The sequence below is a fragment of the Triticum urartu genome, chromosome 3, assembly GCF_003073215.2.
Source record: "Triticum urartu cultivar G1812 chromosome 3, Tu2.1, whole genome shotgun sequence".
NCBI lineage: Eukaryota > Viridiplantae > Streptophyta > Magnoliopsida > Poales > Poaceae > Triticum > Triticum urartu.
This window is the reverse complement of record NC_053024.1, coordinates 1,958,969-1,976,356: the sequence shown is the minus strand read 5'-3', so window position 1 is coordinate 1,976,356 and position 17,388 is coordinate 1,958,969. Positions and strand designations below refer to the sequence as shown.

General features: G+C 47.5%; 2 protein-coding genes across 2 annotated transcripts; both read right to left on the bottom strand.

Annotated features, from left to right (window-relative positions):
* Positions 1–5,872: 5,872 nt before the first annotated feature.
* Positions 5,873–7,889, bottom strand: LOC125542211 (L-type lectin-domain containing receptor kinase IX.1-like). The gene is given in 2 exon segments (XM_048705159.1): positions 5,873–6,566; positions 6,568–7,889. Coding segments are annotated over 2 exon segments (2,016 nt in total).
* Positions 7,890–11,802: 3,913 nt separating this feature from the next.
* Positions 11,803–16,795, bottom strand: LOC125547451 (wall-associated receptor kinase 2-like). Its single transcript, XM_048711315.1, has 3 exons — positions 15,795–16,795; positions 13,364–13,534; positions 11,803–13,178 (listed from the first exon to the last, which is right to left on the bottom strand). The coding sequence occupies exons 1-3, from the start codon at positions 16,774–16,776 to the stop codon at positions 12,013–12,015; spliced, it is 2,319 nt and encodes a 772-aa protein (XP_048567272.1). The 5' UTR covers positions 16,777–16,795; the 3' UTR covers positions 11,803–12,012.
* Positions 16,796–17,388: the final 593 nt, after the last annotated feature.

Here is a 17,388-nt window from a genome sequence, read left to right as displayed (position 1 = left end):
AGCCGTGACGATCAAGGCCAGGCGGGCACCAACGGGCGCAGAGTACCAGTTGTCTGTTTGGTGCTAAAGGGGCAAGCGCAGGCGCGGAGTCCTGAGGCATCAGGCAAAGTTTTCTATATCGGTGCAACGAGACCAAGATCAGCAGGACGGCAGGAAGGAGGTCACCGCGGAACCCACGGCCGTGTCACCACCAGAGCCTTTGGCAGACGAAGACCACCTTTTGTCAGGATAGCTTGTACTAGTTGTCTCCCTTCAAACTTGGCCGTTGTGGGATCCCTTCCCGCCTAACATTTGGGAAGAGGATCAGGGCCTCTATAAATAGGACTAGCCACTACCATAAAGGGGACGGATCATTCAGACCATCCTCACACACACCAGCTCACCGAGTTCAAGAACACCTCTCCTCAGGAGGTTGTTCATTCCTTGTACCTGTTCATCCTCAGCCTACAAGGCAATCCACCACACCACACTGGAGTAAGGTATTACACCACAACGGTGGCCCGAACCAGTATAAACCCTCATGTCTCTTGTTCTTTGGGTTCGTCGAGCTAGGCCTTGAGATCGTTGCGAGAGCGAGCTAGGGAGAGAGAGATCTTTGTGTGCACCCCAGTGTTCGAACCTCAAGGGTTTGCCGGAATCCGTAATCCGACAGATAGATAAGATTTGAAGGGCTGCACTCCCTAGCTCATCATTAGAGTTGAGATATGGGGATATGAGACAAAACCTCCAACTCAGATTTTCTTTTGTTTCTTTTTTTTGCGAATAATTCAAACTACATATGTTACAACACTTACATTTACTTCAAAAATTTAAGAACATTGAATTTGCAATATCTTAATGGCAGCGTATAAAATTTGTTAGCATGAGTTTTGAAAAATATTGATGGCATTGAAAAAAATGTTTGTGACATTTGAAATACATTCACGCATTTTAAAAAAATGTACGGAACATTTAAAGAAAGCGTTTATACAATGTACATAAAATTAATCGTGTAATTCGAAAACAATGTTTCATACATTTACAAAAAAAATTCTATGGGACATTTAAAGAAATTTTCATGTGTTTAGAAAATGTTCCTGAAACTTTTAGAAAAAAAATTATGCAAATGTAGAAAAATGTTCACGTATTTTAAAAGAACGAATCTTATCAATCAAAAATGTTTCAGAGCTTATTTGAAATATGTTTAAGATGTATCTATTTTTTTCAACATGTATTTGAACAAAATTATAATCATGTATTTGATAAATATTAAACTTGTATAATAATGTTTCAATGCATACAAAAAATATATGATGTGCATGCAAAAAATAAATAGACATCAAAACATATATTTGATTTTTTTGTTAATCATGTATTTGAAAAAAATGTTAATCCTGAGGAATGAATTGACCCATGGAAAGGAAGTGCCTCCTACTGAAGTATCTAAATCTTTTCTCTAGCTACGTACCTTGCCCCAGTTCATCATTCTGATAGGCAAAGTGTTGAAAAAAAGTGTTGAGGAAATTAGAAAGGGCAAATCCCCTATGATTGATAACTTTTCCAACCTGCACCGGTTAGAGCATCTCCAGCCGTTGGCTCCCCAGAGGGCGCCTAAAATCGCCGTCTGGGGGTGAGCCGGCACAAAAATTGGGCCTGGGCGAGTTGGTCCCCAGCCGCCGGCCCCAGGCGCGTTTAAAAATAAAATTTGTATAGCAAATTTCGTCACCGTTCGGCAAAGTTCAGCTAAACACGATAAATTTCGGCCAACTTGGGCATATATTTCGATAAAGTTCGCGGATTTTCATTACATAGCACATATATAAACTAATCTAAAAAAACTGGCTAAAGTCGCCGCCGTCGCCGCCATCCTCACCGCCGTCGTCGTCGTCGGCCTTCTCCTCCTTGACGCGGGCGACCCTGCTGGACCCCTCCCCGGCGTCGCCATGGCGGACTGGTGGCGGCGCGTCGTCGTCGTCGTCGTCGCTGTCGTAGATGACGACGACTCCGCCTTCGTCACGGCCGCGTCGGCGCTCCGCGAAGCGGCGCAGGGCGGCGCACTGGCGCTCCGGTGCTCCTTCTCCATCGCTATGGAGTCCCTGCGCGCCCATTCCAGGGCCGCGTCGTCGTCGTCGAGCTCCGTCTTCACCGGCGCGGCCGGCTCCTTCTTCACCGGCGTGAGCCCCGGCTCCGTCTTTGGCTTGACGAAGCACGAAGGAGGAGCCGACGAGGAGGCGCGCCGGCCGCCCTCGTTGATGACGATGCCGGCGCTGCGAGTGCGCCGGCCGAGCGGCGTCTCCGCCGCGGGCTCGGCCTTGACGCCGAGCAGGGCCGGAGTACCGGAGGAGTGCGAGGAAGATCGCGAGGAGGAAGAAGAGGAGGAGGACACGAACCTCCTTCGCGCCCATGGCCCGGCGCGTCGGTGGTGCGCCAGGGCGGCCACCCTCGCCGGGTACGCCAACGACGGGTCGTTGCCGCCTTCGAGGTACGTCAGCACGCCCTCGAGTGTGCGCCCGGGGACGCCCCACCACAGGTGGCACCCCTCGCTGTTCTTCAGGCCGCCGACCACCGGCGCGCCGTTGGTGGACGCCAACCGCTGCTGCTAGCGGCGCTCGAAGTACGCCGCCCAAGCCGCGTGGTTGTCGGCGGCGTACCGGGGGAGGGATAGTTGGGCGTCGGTGAGGGAGGCACGCACGACCTCGACCTCCTCGGCGAAGTATTTGGGCTTGGCCACGGCGTCGGGCAACGGGGGAATGGGCACTCCCCCGTCGCTGAGTCTCCACCCCATCGGCCCAGCGCGCATGTCCGGCGGCGCCGGGATGTTCGCCTGGAACAGGAGCCAGGACTCCTGTTCGCAGAGCGAACGGCGGCCGAAGCCGTTGGCCGCCGCCTCGTCTCCGGGAAAACGCTCTGCCATGGCGACGGGCTCGGGAGAGGTAGAGAGGGAGAGGGAGGGGCTGGGCGGCGGCGCTCGGGAGAGGGAGAGGGAGGGGCTGGGCTGGGCGGCGGTGCTCGGGAGAGGGAGAGGGAGAGGGAGGGGCTGGGCGGCGGCGAGGGGCGGGGCTGGTGTGGGCACAGGCGAGTGAGGCCACCGGCTATATAGCCGCGCTGCGCCCGCGTGTACGCGTGCGAGGGAGGGGAGGCGTCGGCGCGCCGTCCCGTGACGCGCCGCCCGTGAGGAATCAATGGCAAGGCTGACCGGCGGCAGCCTTGCCATTGATTCCCCGCGGGAACCGAGGCCGTTGGGGGAAGACGAGGCGCCGTGTCGCTGACGCGGCTGGCCCGCGGCTTTTTCGCGCCAAAACAGCTCGCCCCGGCACCCTCGGGCGCCCCCAGCGCGCCGGATTCGTCCTGGGTCCGCCGGCGCTGTTTTCGACCCAGGCCGGCGAAAATCGGATTCCTGAGACGCGACTGAGCCTTTTTTTACGCCGGCGCGAAAAAATCATCTGGAGAGGCCTTCCTGAAAACGCGGCTGGAAATGCTCTTAGAACTCCACGCCTGCCTTGGACAAAACCACCCGCTGGTTCGGTGGCCCTATTAGTGGACGCCTCATTCGTGAAGGAGTCCGGTGAGGCAGGTGATTCCGTGGAATAGTGAAGGAGCAGTGATTCTTGCAGCATATCATCATTTATTTCACTGCAAAGATGCCCTAGAAGAAGAGATCAATGCCATCTTGGACGGCCTATCACCGAGTTCGCAATGGTCGGATTATCCAATCTGATAGTTCGACTGCGATTGCCTCTTTGACTGATGAGTCTCTGGACTGGTCAACTTATAGTCAATTAACGCGAAAAATCTAGACGCTTTTGGATCTTCGGGTTTTTGTTTCATTAAAGATAGAGCGTAGTCAAAATAGAGTTGCTCATAGTCTAGCCAATATTTGTCGATCTGGGGGTAGCACCGCCTGTTGGTTGCGCCATGTTCCAGACAATGTAAATGAGTTTGTATTAGCAGACTGTAACACTAATTCCGAGGAATAAAACCTAGGATTCACCCCGCAAAAAAGCCATATGAGCAGTGGCTTAGGAAGTATGGTTCGGGCCACCTTCGATCTTCGTGCTTTTGTTTTAAGAAGTCAACGTCGGGGGAAGGGGGGAGGGGGGGGGGGGGGGGGGGGGGGGGGAGGGTGGAAGACGCCCCACTTGAATTTACCCGAAGTGACGGTAAGCATCCTAAATCCTCAGTACAGAGGGTTACAAGTTAGTGGAGGGGTTAACGGGAAACATGCGAGAATATTGGAGGCCTAAGGAAAGCAGCCGGAACACTCGATTTGAGAGATCGGAGACAACAACTGCTATGATTTGGTCATGGAGGGTCACACAACACAAAAGACAACTTGGTAGCGGCAATTCAAGATCCTCGACATCAGCAGAAGGCAAACCATGCTCTAGAAGTCGTCTGGGCCAGCGGAGGTGGAGAGAGCTCCCATATTAAGCCACATGAGAGGTTTGTAGGAAGTCCAAGCGCAGACTAGAGGGAGGCGACCTACATCAGTGAAACAATAGATGAACCGTGGTCTATTATGATCACACTGTAACTATCTCATATGATAGTGATAAATGAAAACATAAGTTTAGTAACTATGTTCCCTCATGATAAGATCTCAATAAACTACTCCCTTTGTTTCTAAACTTAAGTCTTTTCAGATATTTCAATACGAACATACGGAGGGAGCACATATGACCTTAGGGCCATGGAGGCATGGTGGTAGGTGGATTCTGTACCGTGCCGATGGGAGGGCTCCGTTTGTAGGTGTTTTCCTGAGTTTCGTGAGGTTTTGCATCTTGTTCTGGAAGGCGAGGCAACGGTGGCTTTCTGAATATGGAATAATAAGGTTCTCCCTGCTTATGCCCCATCCTGCCGGTGTGTCTAGCGTTCTCGGAGAGCGTGTGAAGGTATGTCTCCGGCGTATCTCATATGATTCGATCGGCGTTTGACTTCATGGATTCTCTTGGATCCTGTCTATGTTTGTGTGTCTATAGGTTGAATCCTTCTGAATTTTGGATCTACGCTTATCTTGATCGACAACATTTACTGTTTTGATGCGCTGGTCTTGTGGGACCTTAGCACAACTACTTTCTGACTGTCTACTACAACAAGGTTTACCCGGCTCTGACGAGGGAGAGACAATGACAGCGGCTTGCCTTCGGATCGCTCGAGTGCTTGTAGTCACCGCTAGGTGGTCCACATACCTGGATTTTTTTTACTTCTAATATTCTTTGTACGACTTGGCAACAGATAATAGATTGGAAGGTTTTCCTGCGAAAAAAAGGTAATCCTATCCTATATACACCTAAGAGAGTTATCATCACTAACTTATTTATCTCAACATGTAATCATGCCACCTCATCATATAAATATGAGTGAGATAAGGCTCACCACGACATGCAATTATGCATGTGAGAAGACCCACCACAACATCTGATATGCATAGGAAAATATTTTCTATTTAATTATTCTACTTAGATTCAACAAATATTGTTACAACTATACAAAATCAAATATAATAAGTCATATGCATTTTTTTATTTTGGTTCTTATGTTATCAATCAAAATTTTCATCGACTAATTCCCACAGCGACGTGCGGGGTATCCTCTAGTAATATGAAAGCTCGAAGCACCATAATTCCAAAAAAATCAAAGAAGTTCAGGTGACGACTAGTGCACAAAGCAAACAGTAGCTAGTGGTAGTACACACTCGATACGTACACTCATATGTACAACTCTGCCACGTCTCACTCACAACATTACTGAAAAGCTGGAATAAGAAAACTGCACGAACATCAACCCTAAATGACCAAAAAGACATATAGCAAGACGATGGCGCCACTTTCACGAGGCGGTGAAGCTTTTTTTATTACAAACTACTATAAAGTAAAGTAAAAAGTTAATATGGTCATCTGCCACTGATTGCCCAAGACACCTCGCTGCAAACATTGGCCGATGACAACGCATTATCTCCATGTGTTCCAAGGGAGATGTCGGATGTCGGCTGTGACAGGCTTGGCAGCGTGACATCTTTGGACTGCAAGACGTTCATGAGCTGCATGACCGACGGCCGCGCACTCGGGCAGGGGTGCGTGCACCAGAGCCCCACGACAAGCGTGCGGTGCATCTGCCACTTATAGTCGCCGTCATCATCGAGCAGCTGCTGCCAGTTTCCTCCCTTTAGCTTCTCATCCACTGCTTCAACAACGGCCCCCTTCTCGTACAGATCCCAGATCCACCTGAGTAACGGAATGAATTTGTCGCCTGATTGCTCCATTTCCATGTCCGGGTGCCGACCGGACACGACCTCCAACAAGACAATACCAAAGCTGTAGACGTCGGCTTCGGCGCTCGGCCGACGGGTGCGGATGAACTCCGGGTCTATGTACCCAGCGGTGCCCATGATGATCTTGGTGGTCTGTGGCCCTGCTCCATGCTCCACGAGCCTCGCCAGCCCGAAATCCGCAAGCTTGGTGTTGCATGATGAGTCAAGTAGTATGTTGCTGGGTTTGATGTCGCCATGCAGCACACATTGATCCCACTCTGTGTGGAGATAGCGTAGTGCAGATCCTAGACCAAGGCTGATCTTGTACCTCTCTGATCTTGCGGCTGTCGGACTAGCCTAGCAAGTGCACAAGGTTCCGGTGCCTCAGGCGACTTATGATCTTCACCTCCGACTCAAACTCTTTCCTCCCCTGCGAAGATGATTCCGCAGACAACATCTTGATGGCCACCGGGCGGTCATGGTCGCTAAGGTTGTCGCCTCGGTAGACATTACCGAAGCCCCCTCGCCCGAGTTTCCCCTCCTCTGCAAAGTCTTTGGTGGCGGCGGCCAGCTCACGGTAGCGGTACCTTCTAGGGCCTACTCCTCTCTCAAACTCAGCTTGCTCACGTGCTTCGTCGTCGGAATCATCTACCCTCTCCCACACGCGTCGTCGATGGACTACGAAGGCGGCGACGCAGAGCAACACGAGAAATGCTACTACTGTGGAAGGCACTAGCACGGGCACTAGTAGCCACTGTCGCGGACTAGTAGCCATTGTGACATCATCTAGAGTGGAGCTAAACGACCAAGACAACACTTGATGCAGCTCGACGCACATGCCAGTTGGTGCAGCAAAGCCGACTGCAACTTTCTCGGGCAATTCCTTCTTCATGTCCACCGACGTGCTTACGTTGTAAAGCGGCTCATCGCCGTCTATGTGGAGACGGGCGACCAGGACACTTGTGCGGTTGTCGTAGCTGATCTCGGCAGTCATGGTGTTGTTATCGTCGGAGACCAGGCGCTTCGCCACGTTGGTGTAGGCCCTGGAGTTGATGGAGTTCACGTCTATGCCGACGTGGTTGTCGTTGTGGTCCCAGGCGCTGCGAAAGGTGTCGAACTCCACCGCGACGACACGGCCGTCGCCAATGGCGTTCAAGTTGTTGCTGTCATTGAAGAGAGCGAGGTTCCCTTCGTGGCTGTTGGGAGGAAGCCTGGACGGATAGTGCGCCAGGAAGAAAGACATACCATCAGCCACACCGTCGTTGGGCGTGAAGCTTAAGTTACAGAGACGAAGCCGGTCGTCCGTCTCGTTTTTTAGCCTGATCTGGAATGTGAAGTTGGAGGAGAAGCTGGCCACCTCGCCCGTGGCATTGTCCCAGAGCGGCACCGGGCGCGCATAGGAAGCCCGGCCGATGCTGAAGAAGTTGCCTTTGATCTCGTTCTTCGTTAGCTCGATGGCGTCGGAGCCCATGCGTGTATCACGCTCGCACCTGAGCTCCGTGTCGCAGAGGTCGCCGGAGCTAGAACTGGAGAAGTTGAAGCTCAAGGAGAGCGTGGTAGCTAGGCCCAGAGGTCCACTGACTAGCAACGACAGTGAGTAGCAGAGACAAATGGAGATGGAGAGAAGGTGGTGATGAAGGCTCGTTACTACAGTAGCCATTGTTGCTGTTAGGCTCGGGGGTCTAGCTAGCTTGGGTTTATCTTTTTTTTTTGGCAAAAGAGAGCTACCTCTCCGATGTTATATAAACGAAACCAATGTTCGTAGTACTCTGTAAACTAATACAAGATCTCACTAAAGTTGCCACTTGGCACCATGCAGGATCGATGTGATATGGTCGGCAGTGTTTCCAACTATAACACCTTAGCAGCCTAGCTATAATACTATGTTCAAATAATGTTGATTTGGTCGATTTAAGGAAAAAAAAAACTCTCGAGTAGTTTATTTTTTCACCGCCTCAAGTAAACAAGCAGTCTAAGTCATGGTGGCATGGCGCCAGGCACTTCTCATGTTTGTGTCCTGGAGTCAATGGAGTTCGGCCAATATGTTGGTCTTGAACTGGGGTTGAGGCAGCGGTCAAATTTCAACGCCGTTGGCGTTGATGCGATTGCTAGTCAAAACACCCTAACTAATAATACTATGTTGAAGATAATCTTGACTAGATCAGTTGAAAGAAAAACTTGACTAGGCCGTTTTTGGCATCCAGCTGTCCAGTAAACAAGCAGTCCAAATCGCAGTGGCGTGATCGGAGACCAGACGCTTTCTCACACGATTTTTTAAAATATATCTCCTTTGTTTCTTAATATAAGTCTTTTTAGAAACTTCAATAAGAACTACATACGGATGCATATATGCATATTTTAGAGTGTAGATTCACTCATTTTGCTCCGTATGTAGTTTATATTAAAATCTCTAAAAAGGCTTATATTAAGGAACAGAGGGAGTATTACTTTTTTAACGATTTTTCAGATCTATACTATCAACTGAAAAATTGCAAATGTATGACCTTGTGGTTGCGCAGGGCAACTAAAAGGTCTCTTGGTTGCCCTCTTGGACGAGAAGACGGTGTTCATGGGTTCGACATCGATGTGGGCAGAGGTAGGTGCCGAACTCCAACCTGATTGGCACTGTTGCGATTGCTAGTCAAAACACCGTAACTAATAATACTATATTGGAGATAATCTTGACTATGCCCATTTCAAAAAAATTAACTAGGTTGTTTTTGGCATCCAGCTGTCAAGTAAACATACAAGGAGTCCAAGTCATGGTGGCCTGATCAGAGACTAGATGTTTGCTCACGTGATTATTTTTGAAGTTATTACTTTTTATGAAATTTCATATCGATACTATGAAACTGAAAAATTGCAAACTATGGCATTGTCGTTGCACATGGCAACTAAAAGGTATGCTTCGTTGCCCTCTCGAATGGAAAGACTGTCTTCTCGAGTTCGGGGTCTATGTTGGCCTGGTTGTCGCCATGGGCACGGGGCTGAGGTAGGTGCCGAACTCCAACGCAGTTGGCATTGAGGTGATTGCTAGTCAAAACACTAACTTTTTTTGATTGATCAAAACACTCTAACTAATAATACAATGCTGGAGATAATCTTGACTAGGTCGATTGAAAAAAGAACATGTATGGGTTGACTTTGACTTTTTGTCATCCAGTTGTCAACTAAACAAGCAGTCCAAGTCACAGTGGTGTGATCGGAGACCAGACGCTTGCTCATGTGGTTTTTAAGAAATATTAGATCCACATTAATTGTCACAGATTTAGTACAAAATTGTTTTTGATAAACCAACAACAATTAATCTGGATACAAGGAAGTACTTTTTTTAATGAGATTTTATATTTATACTATCAAAATGAAAAATTGCAAAAGTATTACCTTGTCATTGTGCAGGGAAACTAATACGTATTCTTCGTTGCCCCCTCAAATGAAAAGACGGTCTATGTGAATTCGGCGTCTCCGCCGAGCTGATTGTAGATGTGGGCATTGGGCTGAGGCAGATGTCGAACTCTAAGGCAGTTGGCGTTGATGCGATTGTCTTGGCGCAGGTCTGCACACACTCACTAGAAGTTTACTTACTTTCTGACAACTGCACTTAGGCACAGTCACCGGGCAGGCGGGTTGAGTAGTTTTTGGCCATCGTACGCCGACTGCACGTATGTATTCCCACTGTTTCTTTTTTATTCCATGTATTAGATTTGTTTGAAGTCAGAGTTTGACCATGTTTATAAAAAATACTCCCTCCGTCCGGAAATACTTGTCGAAGAAATGGATAAAAATGAATGTATCTACAACTAAGATATGTCTAGATACATCTATTCCTCCGACAAGTATTTCCGGACGGAGGGAGTATATTAATAATCACAATACAAAATCAATATAATCAGATTCATCGTGAAATATATTTTCATATTATATTTATTTGATAGTATTATAGATGTTCTTCAATGGTGAGTGAAGAAACCTCGTGGAGTTTCTCAGTTCAGTACGTCCCCAGTGATGATCTCTTGCACGAGGCTAAAACAGTAAAACCAGCAGGTCCGCACTGTGCCATCGATGCTGTGAATTAAGATCTTTTCCGAACCATCACATTTCATTGCATGCATATGTGCTTGAATTTACATTTTTTTTCTGTCAACAAAATATCATGTGTTACTAATGTTTATTCCTGCATGAGGCTGCCGAGTAGTGACTTCAACAACGCAAGCTGATGTCGTTCACTCTTGGGAAAAGGTTACTCTCTTCAGTAGAGAACCAAACGGCAATGAGATCAGTGAGTTTCCTGCCACACTTCTTTTATTTTGTTTTGTCTATACAACCAACATAAACTACTTGTAGACTTCGCTTTTAAAAAAGGCCTATCGTCCAATGGCAATTCCCATAAAGCAAAAGGAAAAAATAAATCAAAAGGACGTTTATTAGTTAGCAACATCTATCAACAACAATTTGCTTTTCTTTATATTTCAAATATTAAATTTGTAACACATAATTGTAAATTATTTTCCTGACATTCTATTTTTTCTTAGGATTAGGATTTATTTATAAGTCTGCTTTCATTTCTACCAAGGGTGAGTAGCTTATCAAGCGTCGAACACGAGAGGTAGAATCACAGGAATAGGTAATTACACGTTATCATTGCACTAGCACATTTGATATTTACCATGAACTGAATTTCTCCACACCTAACTTCTTCATTGCAGGAAAACCGTTGTTTATTTTTACGTTCTTTACTTTTGTTTTTTAGTAGCAACCTTAGTTATAGCCACTTAATTTTACACCTCACTACTTGTTTTCGGTCCAAATTATAATCTTTGCAGACACCAAAACAACCAATTCATATGAGACCTGTAACAACTCAACATTCACATTTACCATCGTCTCCTACTCTTCGTTGGGACGACACTCTATTAAGCTATTTACATGAGAGTGCTGCGACTAACCCTGTTCACTTGCATGACATCAATTAACATGTAGGCAATTTGTGCCAAAACTATGGTGAACCTTTTTGTATCATATAGGGAATGATTTTGTGAAATTCTTGCTTACATCGTCTTTGCTATTATCCTTCCCATAAATCTGAGCCACACTTTTCATATGGTGCGTGTATACTTAATCTGAACTATGATTTTAATTGTATATAGTAGATATATAGATAAGATTTCATGGGTTGCACCCACCAGATCATTATTAGAGTCAAGATACAGGGATATGAGACAAACCTTCGTTCAAAGGAAATTTTGAATCGTCCCTTGTAAATCTGTCCGGAAGGAGTACTTATTGTAGTTGACAAAATTCTGGCTAATGTACCACCAAATAGTGCAAGTATTGAATTCGCGCTCTAGCTAGCTCATCCAAAACTCCCAATTAATGGAGAGACAAAGAAAATATATGTTTCAGCACCGCCGTCATATCTAGGCTTTCTTTTAGTCCTTAGACATGAGATTGATGTAGGCCGCATAATCATTTTCTTTAATACGATGTTAACATGGTCTTGAACTGGAGACCTATTGGCTCTAATTGGATATTGAATTCATGCTGCAATCAGGTCATCCGAACATATGAGCTGATGAAGAGAGGACAGACAATATAGTTAAACAGTAGCAAATTAAAATTGTTGCAAACCTGCTCTACATACGTAGGAGGTCAAGTGAGTGCTTATAAATACGTAAATTATTTGGTGCTAAGCTTAAGGTGGATTTCATAGCAACGACCAACAAACGTGATACAACCATGGATCGTATAGCTAGCAAACCGTTTCTAATATGTTTCTCATGATATCATCTAGCGAATTCTATGCTCAATGCGGCTTTCTTTTCAAGGCTGAAAACCCCGGTGGTGTCACTCTCAGATGACATGGAGCTCTCCATACCTTTGACAGTGAGGCTATGACACTCCAAAACCAACGGCTGCTGCACTTGGTCTGCCAATTTCTGGAGCTCCTCAGCAACGCACCTCATCGCCGGCCTCCTGTTCCCCGGCATAACTAAGCATCGAGTCGCCAGCTCCGCAGCCTGAACGGCCACTCCCATGCTAGCATCATCGACTATTTCCCTGTCAAAGAGTTGATGGAGCGTGCCATCCCCCATAGACTCTTGAACCATCACCATGAGGCTCTTTCGTTGCTTTGACAGCGGCTTCTTCCCGGTTAGGAGCTCCAGAAGGAGGACCCCAAAGCTGTAGACGTCGTTCTTGTGGGTGAGCTGGTACTCAAGCAGGTACTCTGGGTCAACGTAGCCCGCTGTGCCTCTGGCCACCACCTGAGTCTTCTCATCGATGGTGGAGCAGCCGAAGTCAGACACCTTGGCGACCCATCCGTCGCTGAGAAGGATGTTGGCGGGCTTCACGTCGCCGTGGAGTATCGGGTGCGCCAGCGAGTGCAGGTACGCCAGTGCTCCGGCGGACTGCGCGGCGATCCTCAGACGGGTTCCCAGGGTGGCGCGACACGAGGTCGGCTGGCTGTACAATAGCTCCTGCAGGGTTTTGTTCTTCACGTACTCGTACACCAGGATGGGCACCTCGAACTGCAGGCAGCAACCCAGGAGCTTGACGATGTTGGGATGGTCGACACGGCAGAGTATCACCAGCTCCTGCACGAAGTCCTTCCTCCTGCTCTCATCCACCTCCTTGCATCTTTTTACAGCCACGAGTGTGTCCTTGCCGTCGACGTCGAGGACCCCCTTGTACACGGTCCCCTGCCCTCCTTCCCCGATGATGTTCTCCTTGTCGAACATGTTTGTTCCCGCCTCGATTGCTGCTCTGGCATAGACAGTGAACCCAATATTACGCTCTACTCTCATAATTTCTGATAGTATCTCGCCCCCGTGTTGTTGATAGTATTCATCACTCTGTCTGATCAGTGCTTGTCTCTTGATACTCCTTTTGTGACTGATGATTTCTACTGCAAGGATACAAACCAGGCCAACCAAAACAACGCCAAAGGCTCCTGAAGAGTAGATGCCACGGTTAGTCGTCATTTCTCATTTGGGGTGAAAGATAACATGTTTTTTTATTTGACTAAAAGATTTAATTAATTTGCACTAACATGAAATTAAAGACACTGCTCTGGTATAATGTTGATATATTGTGTACATAGATTGTAGTAGACATATATCATAGATGTGGACGTACCAATACCGAGTTTTTCTCCAATACCAAATGTGTGGTTTCCGTCGCACGTCCCATTTTGGGCGTCGCCTTTGATATGCTTGGGGCAACCACACTCGAATCCGCCAAGAAAATTTTGGCAAGTTCCAGGCACATTGCAAGGGTATTTCACCAGGTCTGTGCACTCGTTGATATCTGCCACCAAAGATCAAATTAATTAATTTTTATTGCCAATCATCTAGTTAGTATAGGTAAAAAAAGTGATAGGAAACAACGCAAAGCTCTGTTATTTTCTCTAACGATTTTTTTTAATTTCCCTTATGTTCGATGGTATACTCCTACAAGATTGAGTAAGGATCTTTCACTTACATGTGTAATTAATCTTAGATTGCTAGATCTGATTGATAAGATAAGACTGTTAATTTTTGTCTAGACGAGAATTTGCAAGGTGTGTGGCTAGCTCTCGTCTAGACGAGAATTAACTAAATCTCATCTAGGTGACATCAACAGGGGATTTTGTTATTGTTCCCTTTTCTCTTCTTCTTTCACTTATTTTTTGTGTCTCAATATTATTACTGTATTCTTTAAAAAAGCAAATATAGTTGCACTCATTCGGTGGACGCCCAACCACGGTTGCGCGCGGCCAATGGACACGCAGTTGCGGACATCAGACGAGCAGTTGCACACCGTTGTGCACGTCGGCAGATTTGCAGCTATTGTTGCACGCAGATGCATGGGTGTGCAACTGCAGTTGCACGTGGTCTGGCGGACGTGGAAGTGTAATTGCGCGCGCCATGAAAAAAGATAAAAAATATCAAATAAATAAATAAATCGGTGGACATTTAACGGCAATTGCGCATGACCGACGGACGTGTAAGTATAGTGTGAAAAGGGGTCCTGCAAAGACTGGACTACTTTAGATCCAGATTCTTTTGGCAAGGAGATGGTGAAAAGAAAAAATACAGGCTGGCTAAATGGAGCGTGGTTTGTAGGCCTAAAGACCAAGGTGGCCTTGGAATTCATGACCTGCAGGTCAAGAATGGGGCCCTTCTCAGTAAATGGTTATTTAAACTTCTTACTGAGGATGGTGTTTGGCAAACCATGTTGCGCAACAAGTATCTAGGCCAAAAGGCGGTATCCCGGGCATATTGGAAACCTGGCGACTCGTACTTTTGGGCTGGCCTAATGGCGGCAAAGAAACATCTCTTTCGCTTTGGGTCTTTCGCAATAAAGAACGGGTCGGAGATTCGTTTCTGGGAAGACATCTGGATAGGCAATGCCAGTCTCAGAGAAAAATATCCAGCCTTATATAACATCGCTCGCGATAAGAATAATACTATTGCGCACGTGCTCGGTTCTTCCTCGCCGAATATTTCGTTCAGACGGGATTTGATTGGCCCCCGGCTTGTGTCACGGCATAATCTTTTATCCCGGCTGGATTCAATTAACCTGACACAAGGTCGGGATGTGTTTCGCTGGAACCTTACTACATCAGGGTCTTTCACAGTAGACTGTATGTACCGTGCGCTCACGCATTCTGATGTGCCAACGAGTAATAATAAGAAAATTTGGAAGTCTAAAATTCCACTAAAAGTGAAAATCTTCATGTGGTATCTTCGTAGGGGAGTTGTGTTAACCAAAGACAACCTCGCACGGCGAAACTGGCGAGGGAGTAAGAAGTGTTCTTTTTGTACTCATGACGAGACAATCAAACACCTTTTTTTCTAATGCAAGTTTGCACGTTCTACGTGGTCAGTCATCCAAATAGCGTCAAATTTGTATCCGCCCACAAGTGTTGCCAATATTTTTGGTCATTGGTTGGACCGTATTGCAAATAGGTTCAAAACGCTAATAAGGGTGAGAGCGTATGCCTTGATTTGGTCGCTTTGGCTATGTAGAAATGATTTGGTTTTTAATAACAAAAATGCTTCTCCTCTACAGGTTATTTTTCGGTGTACGCACTCGCTACGTATGTGGTCTATGCTACAACGGCCGAAGTACCAACCGCTGTTCATGGTGGTGTGTACGCGATTGGAGCAGGTGGCTACAGAGGTTTTTTCCCAACATGGGTGGCAGCATAACCTACGGATCGATCCACCACCTTCTTCGACATAGGCATAGTGTCGGTCTAAAGGACTCTAATGTTGCCGATTTGTCAATTTTTATTTCATGAATTTTTGTCAGACTTCTGGATTAGGCTGTGTGCATCTTAATTATGCAGAGGCCGGGTGTTACTCATAATGCTTTGTATCCGCTTGATGCTACATTTTGAGATAGTAAAGTCGCCTTTTATCGAAAAGTGAAAAGAATGAAACCAAAAATAGAAAATAAAAAACAGAATCAATCAAATGGAAAAATAAATCCACTGAAATCTACGCGTAAAATCAAATGACACAGAAGTACTCCTAGATGAGTATTAGCAAATCCATATATATTGTTTTGAGTTTCTACATACCTTTGCATCCGTGCTCCGGATCTTGCAGGTAAGGATTGCCTTGGTAGCCTTTGGAGCAGTTGCAGATGTAGCCTGGTCCATTGAGCGAGTCCAAGCACTCGCTGTGGTCGCTGACGCAGGCGTAGGACGAGGAATTCTTGCGCGCCGCGTCGCATGTCTCCTCTCCAACAACCCAATCCACCGCCAGCGGCGCCTTTCCGCCGTAGGTGCTGTTGAGCCCCGGCGAGGTCGCGTAGGTAGTCGAGAAGCTGAAGCCGGCCGCGTCCATGAGCACGGCGTAGCTGCAGCGGCTGACGTTGTAGATCTCCGTGGTGTTGAAGCCGGAGTCGAACTCCACTTCATAGTACTGCAGGCCCCTGGGGATGGCGGTCTGGCAGCACCCAATCCCGGAGCAGGAGTCGTTGCTGAGGGCCGACCTCACATCGCCGTCGCTTTCTCCTCGGCACATGGCCACGCACCCACTCGTGTAATCGCCGGCGTGCTCGCCCAGGATGTACGCCAGCGTTTGGCAGCCGATGACGGTGAACTTGTTGGTGTCGGCGAACCTGTAGGGCGTGCCCGTGAAGTTGAGATGCCACCGGTGGGGGTCCATGCCCCGGGTGGCGGCGTTGTAGCAGTAGGTGGAGATATGATTCTGCATCCGGACCTGGCCTTGCTGCAGCGAGACGTCGACGACCTCCACGTCGTAATAAAACGGCCTGCGGCGCCCGCCATTAACCCCGGCCTCTTTGCAGGTCAGGCCGAAGCCGGGCATGGCGCAGCCGCCGCCGTCGTCGCCAGGCGAATCGACGATGCCGAACGGGTAAGGGATGTCTACGCCGCCGCATTCTCTCTGGCAACTGCTGCTAGGCCTAGGCGGTGCCGCTCCAACCCCAAGCAGCGCTACGCCGAGCCATACTGCCAGTAGAGAAGCAGCTGCAGATCTGTGGGACGGCATGGAGTGGATGGAGGGCTTGCCTTGCTGCGCCGCTGGAGACGCCATGCTCTGCTCTGGGTACGAGTTGTTTAATACTCCAGCCGTTCCGACGACCAACGACGACTCGGAAGCTTGCAATTACGCGGGAATTGCCTGCAATCATTCAATCCATTTTCCTCACTTCCTAAATATAAGTCTTTTTAGATATTCCATTACAAAATATTTAGAAACAAAGAGAGTAGACGTGTGAAAACTTTGATGTAATAAAGCTTTTATTTAGTTGCTTATAAATACTTCAACCGAGCCGACGGGTTGGATGTGAGAAAGGTAAAGTGTGAATGAATGAATATTCCAGTAACACTGGAGTATCCAACAAATTTTATTGAGACCAGGCAACATCAAGGCCTGAATATTCCAATGATACTGATGCAAGCTACTGGTATACTATACGGTAGCACATGACTCTACTACTACTACAAGACAGTGTACTCCGTCAGTCTACTCCCAGCTGGACATGGAAGTACGTGAGTGATTGCTTCCGGGTGTGCTGTCAAGTCATGCAAGCTATTGAAAATTTCAATCACAGTACTATTGGGCCAGGGTGGGACGGCATGGAGTGGATCGAGGGTTTTGCCTTGCAGCGAAATTTAATGGTTGATATAATAGCTAATTGCGCAC

Coding starts and splice junctions, on each gene's coding strand:
- LOC125547451 (XM_048711315.1), bottom strand. CDS start 16,776: ATGGCGTCTCCAGCGGCGCAGCAAGGCAAGCCCTCCATCCACTCCATG. Junction 13,535..15,794: donor TCCGGAGCACGGATGCAAAG/GTATGTAGAAAC, acceptor CTTTGGTGGCAG/ATATCAACGAGTGCACAGAC. Junction 13,179..13,363: donor TGGAGAAAAACTCGGTATTG/GTACGTCCACAT, acceptor TCTACTCTTCAG/GAGCCTTTGGCGTTGTTTTG.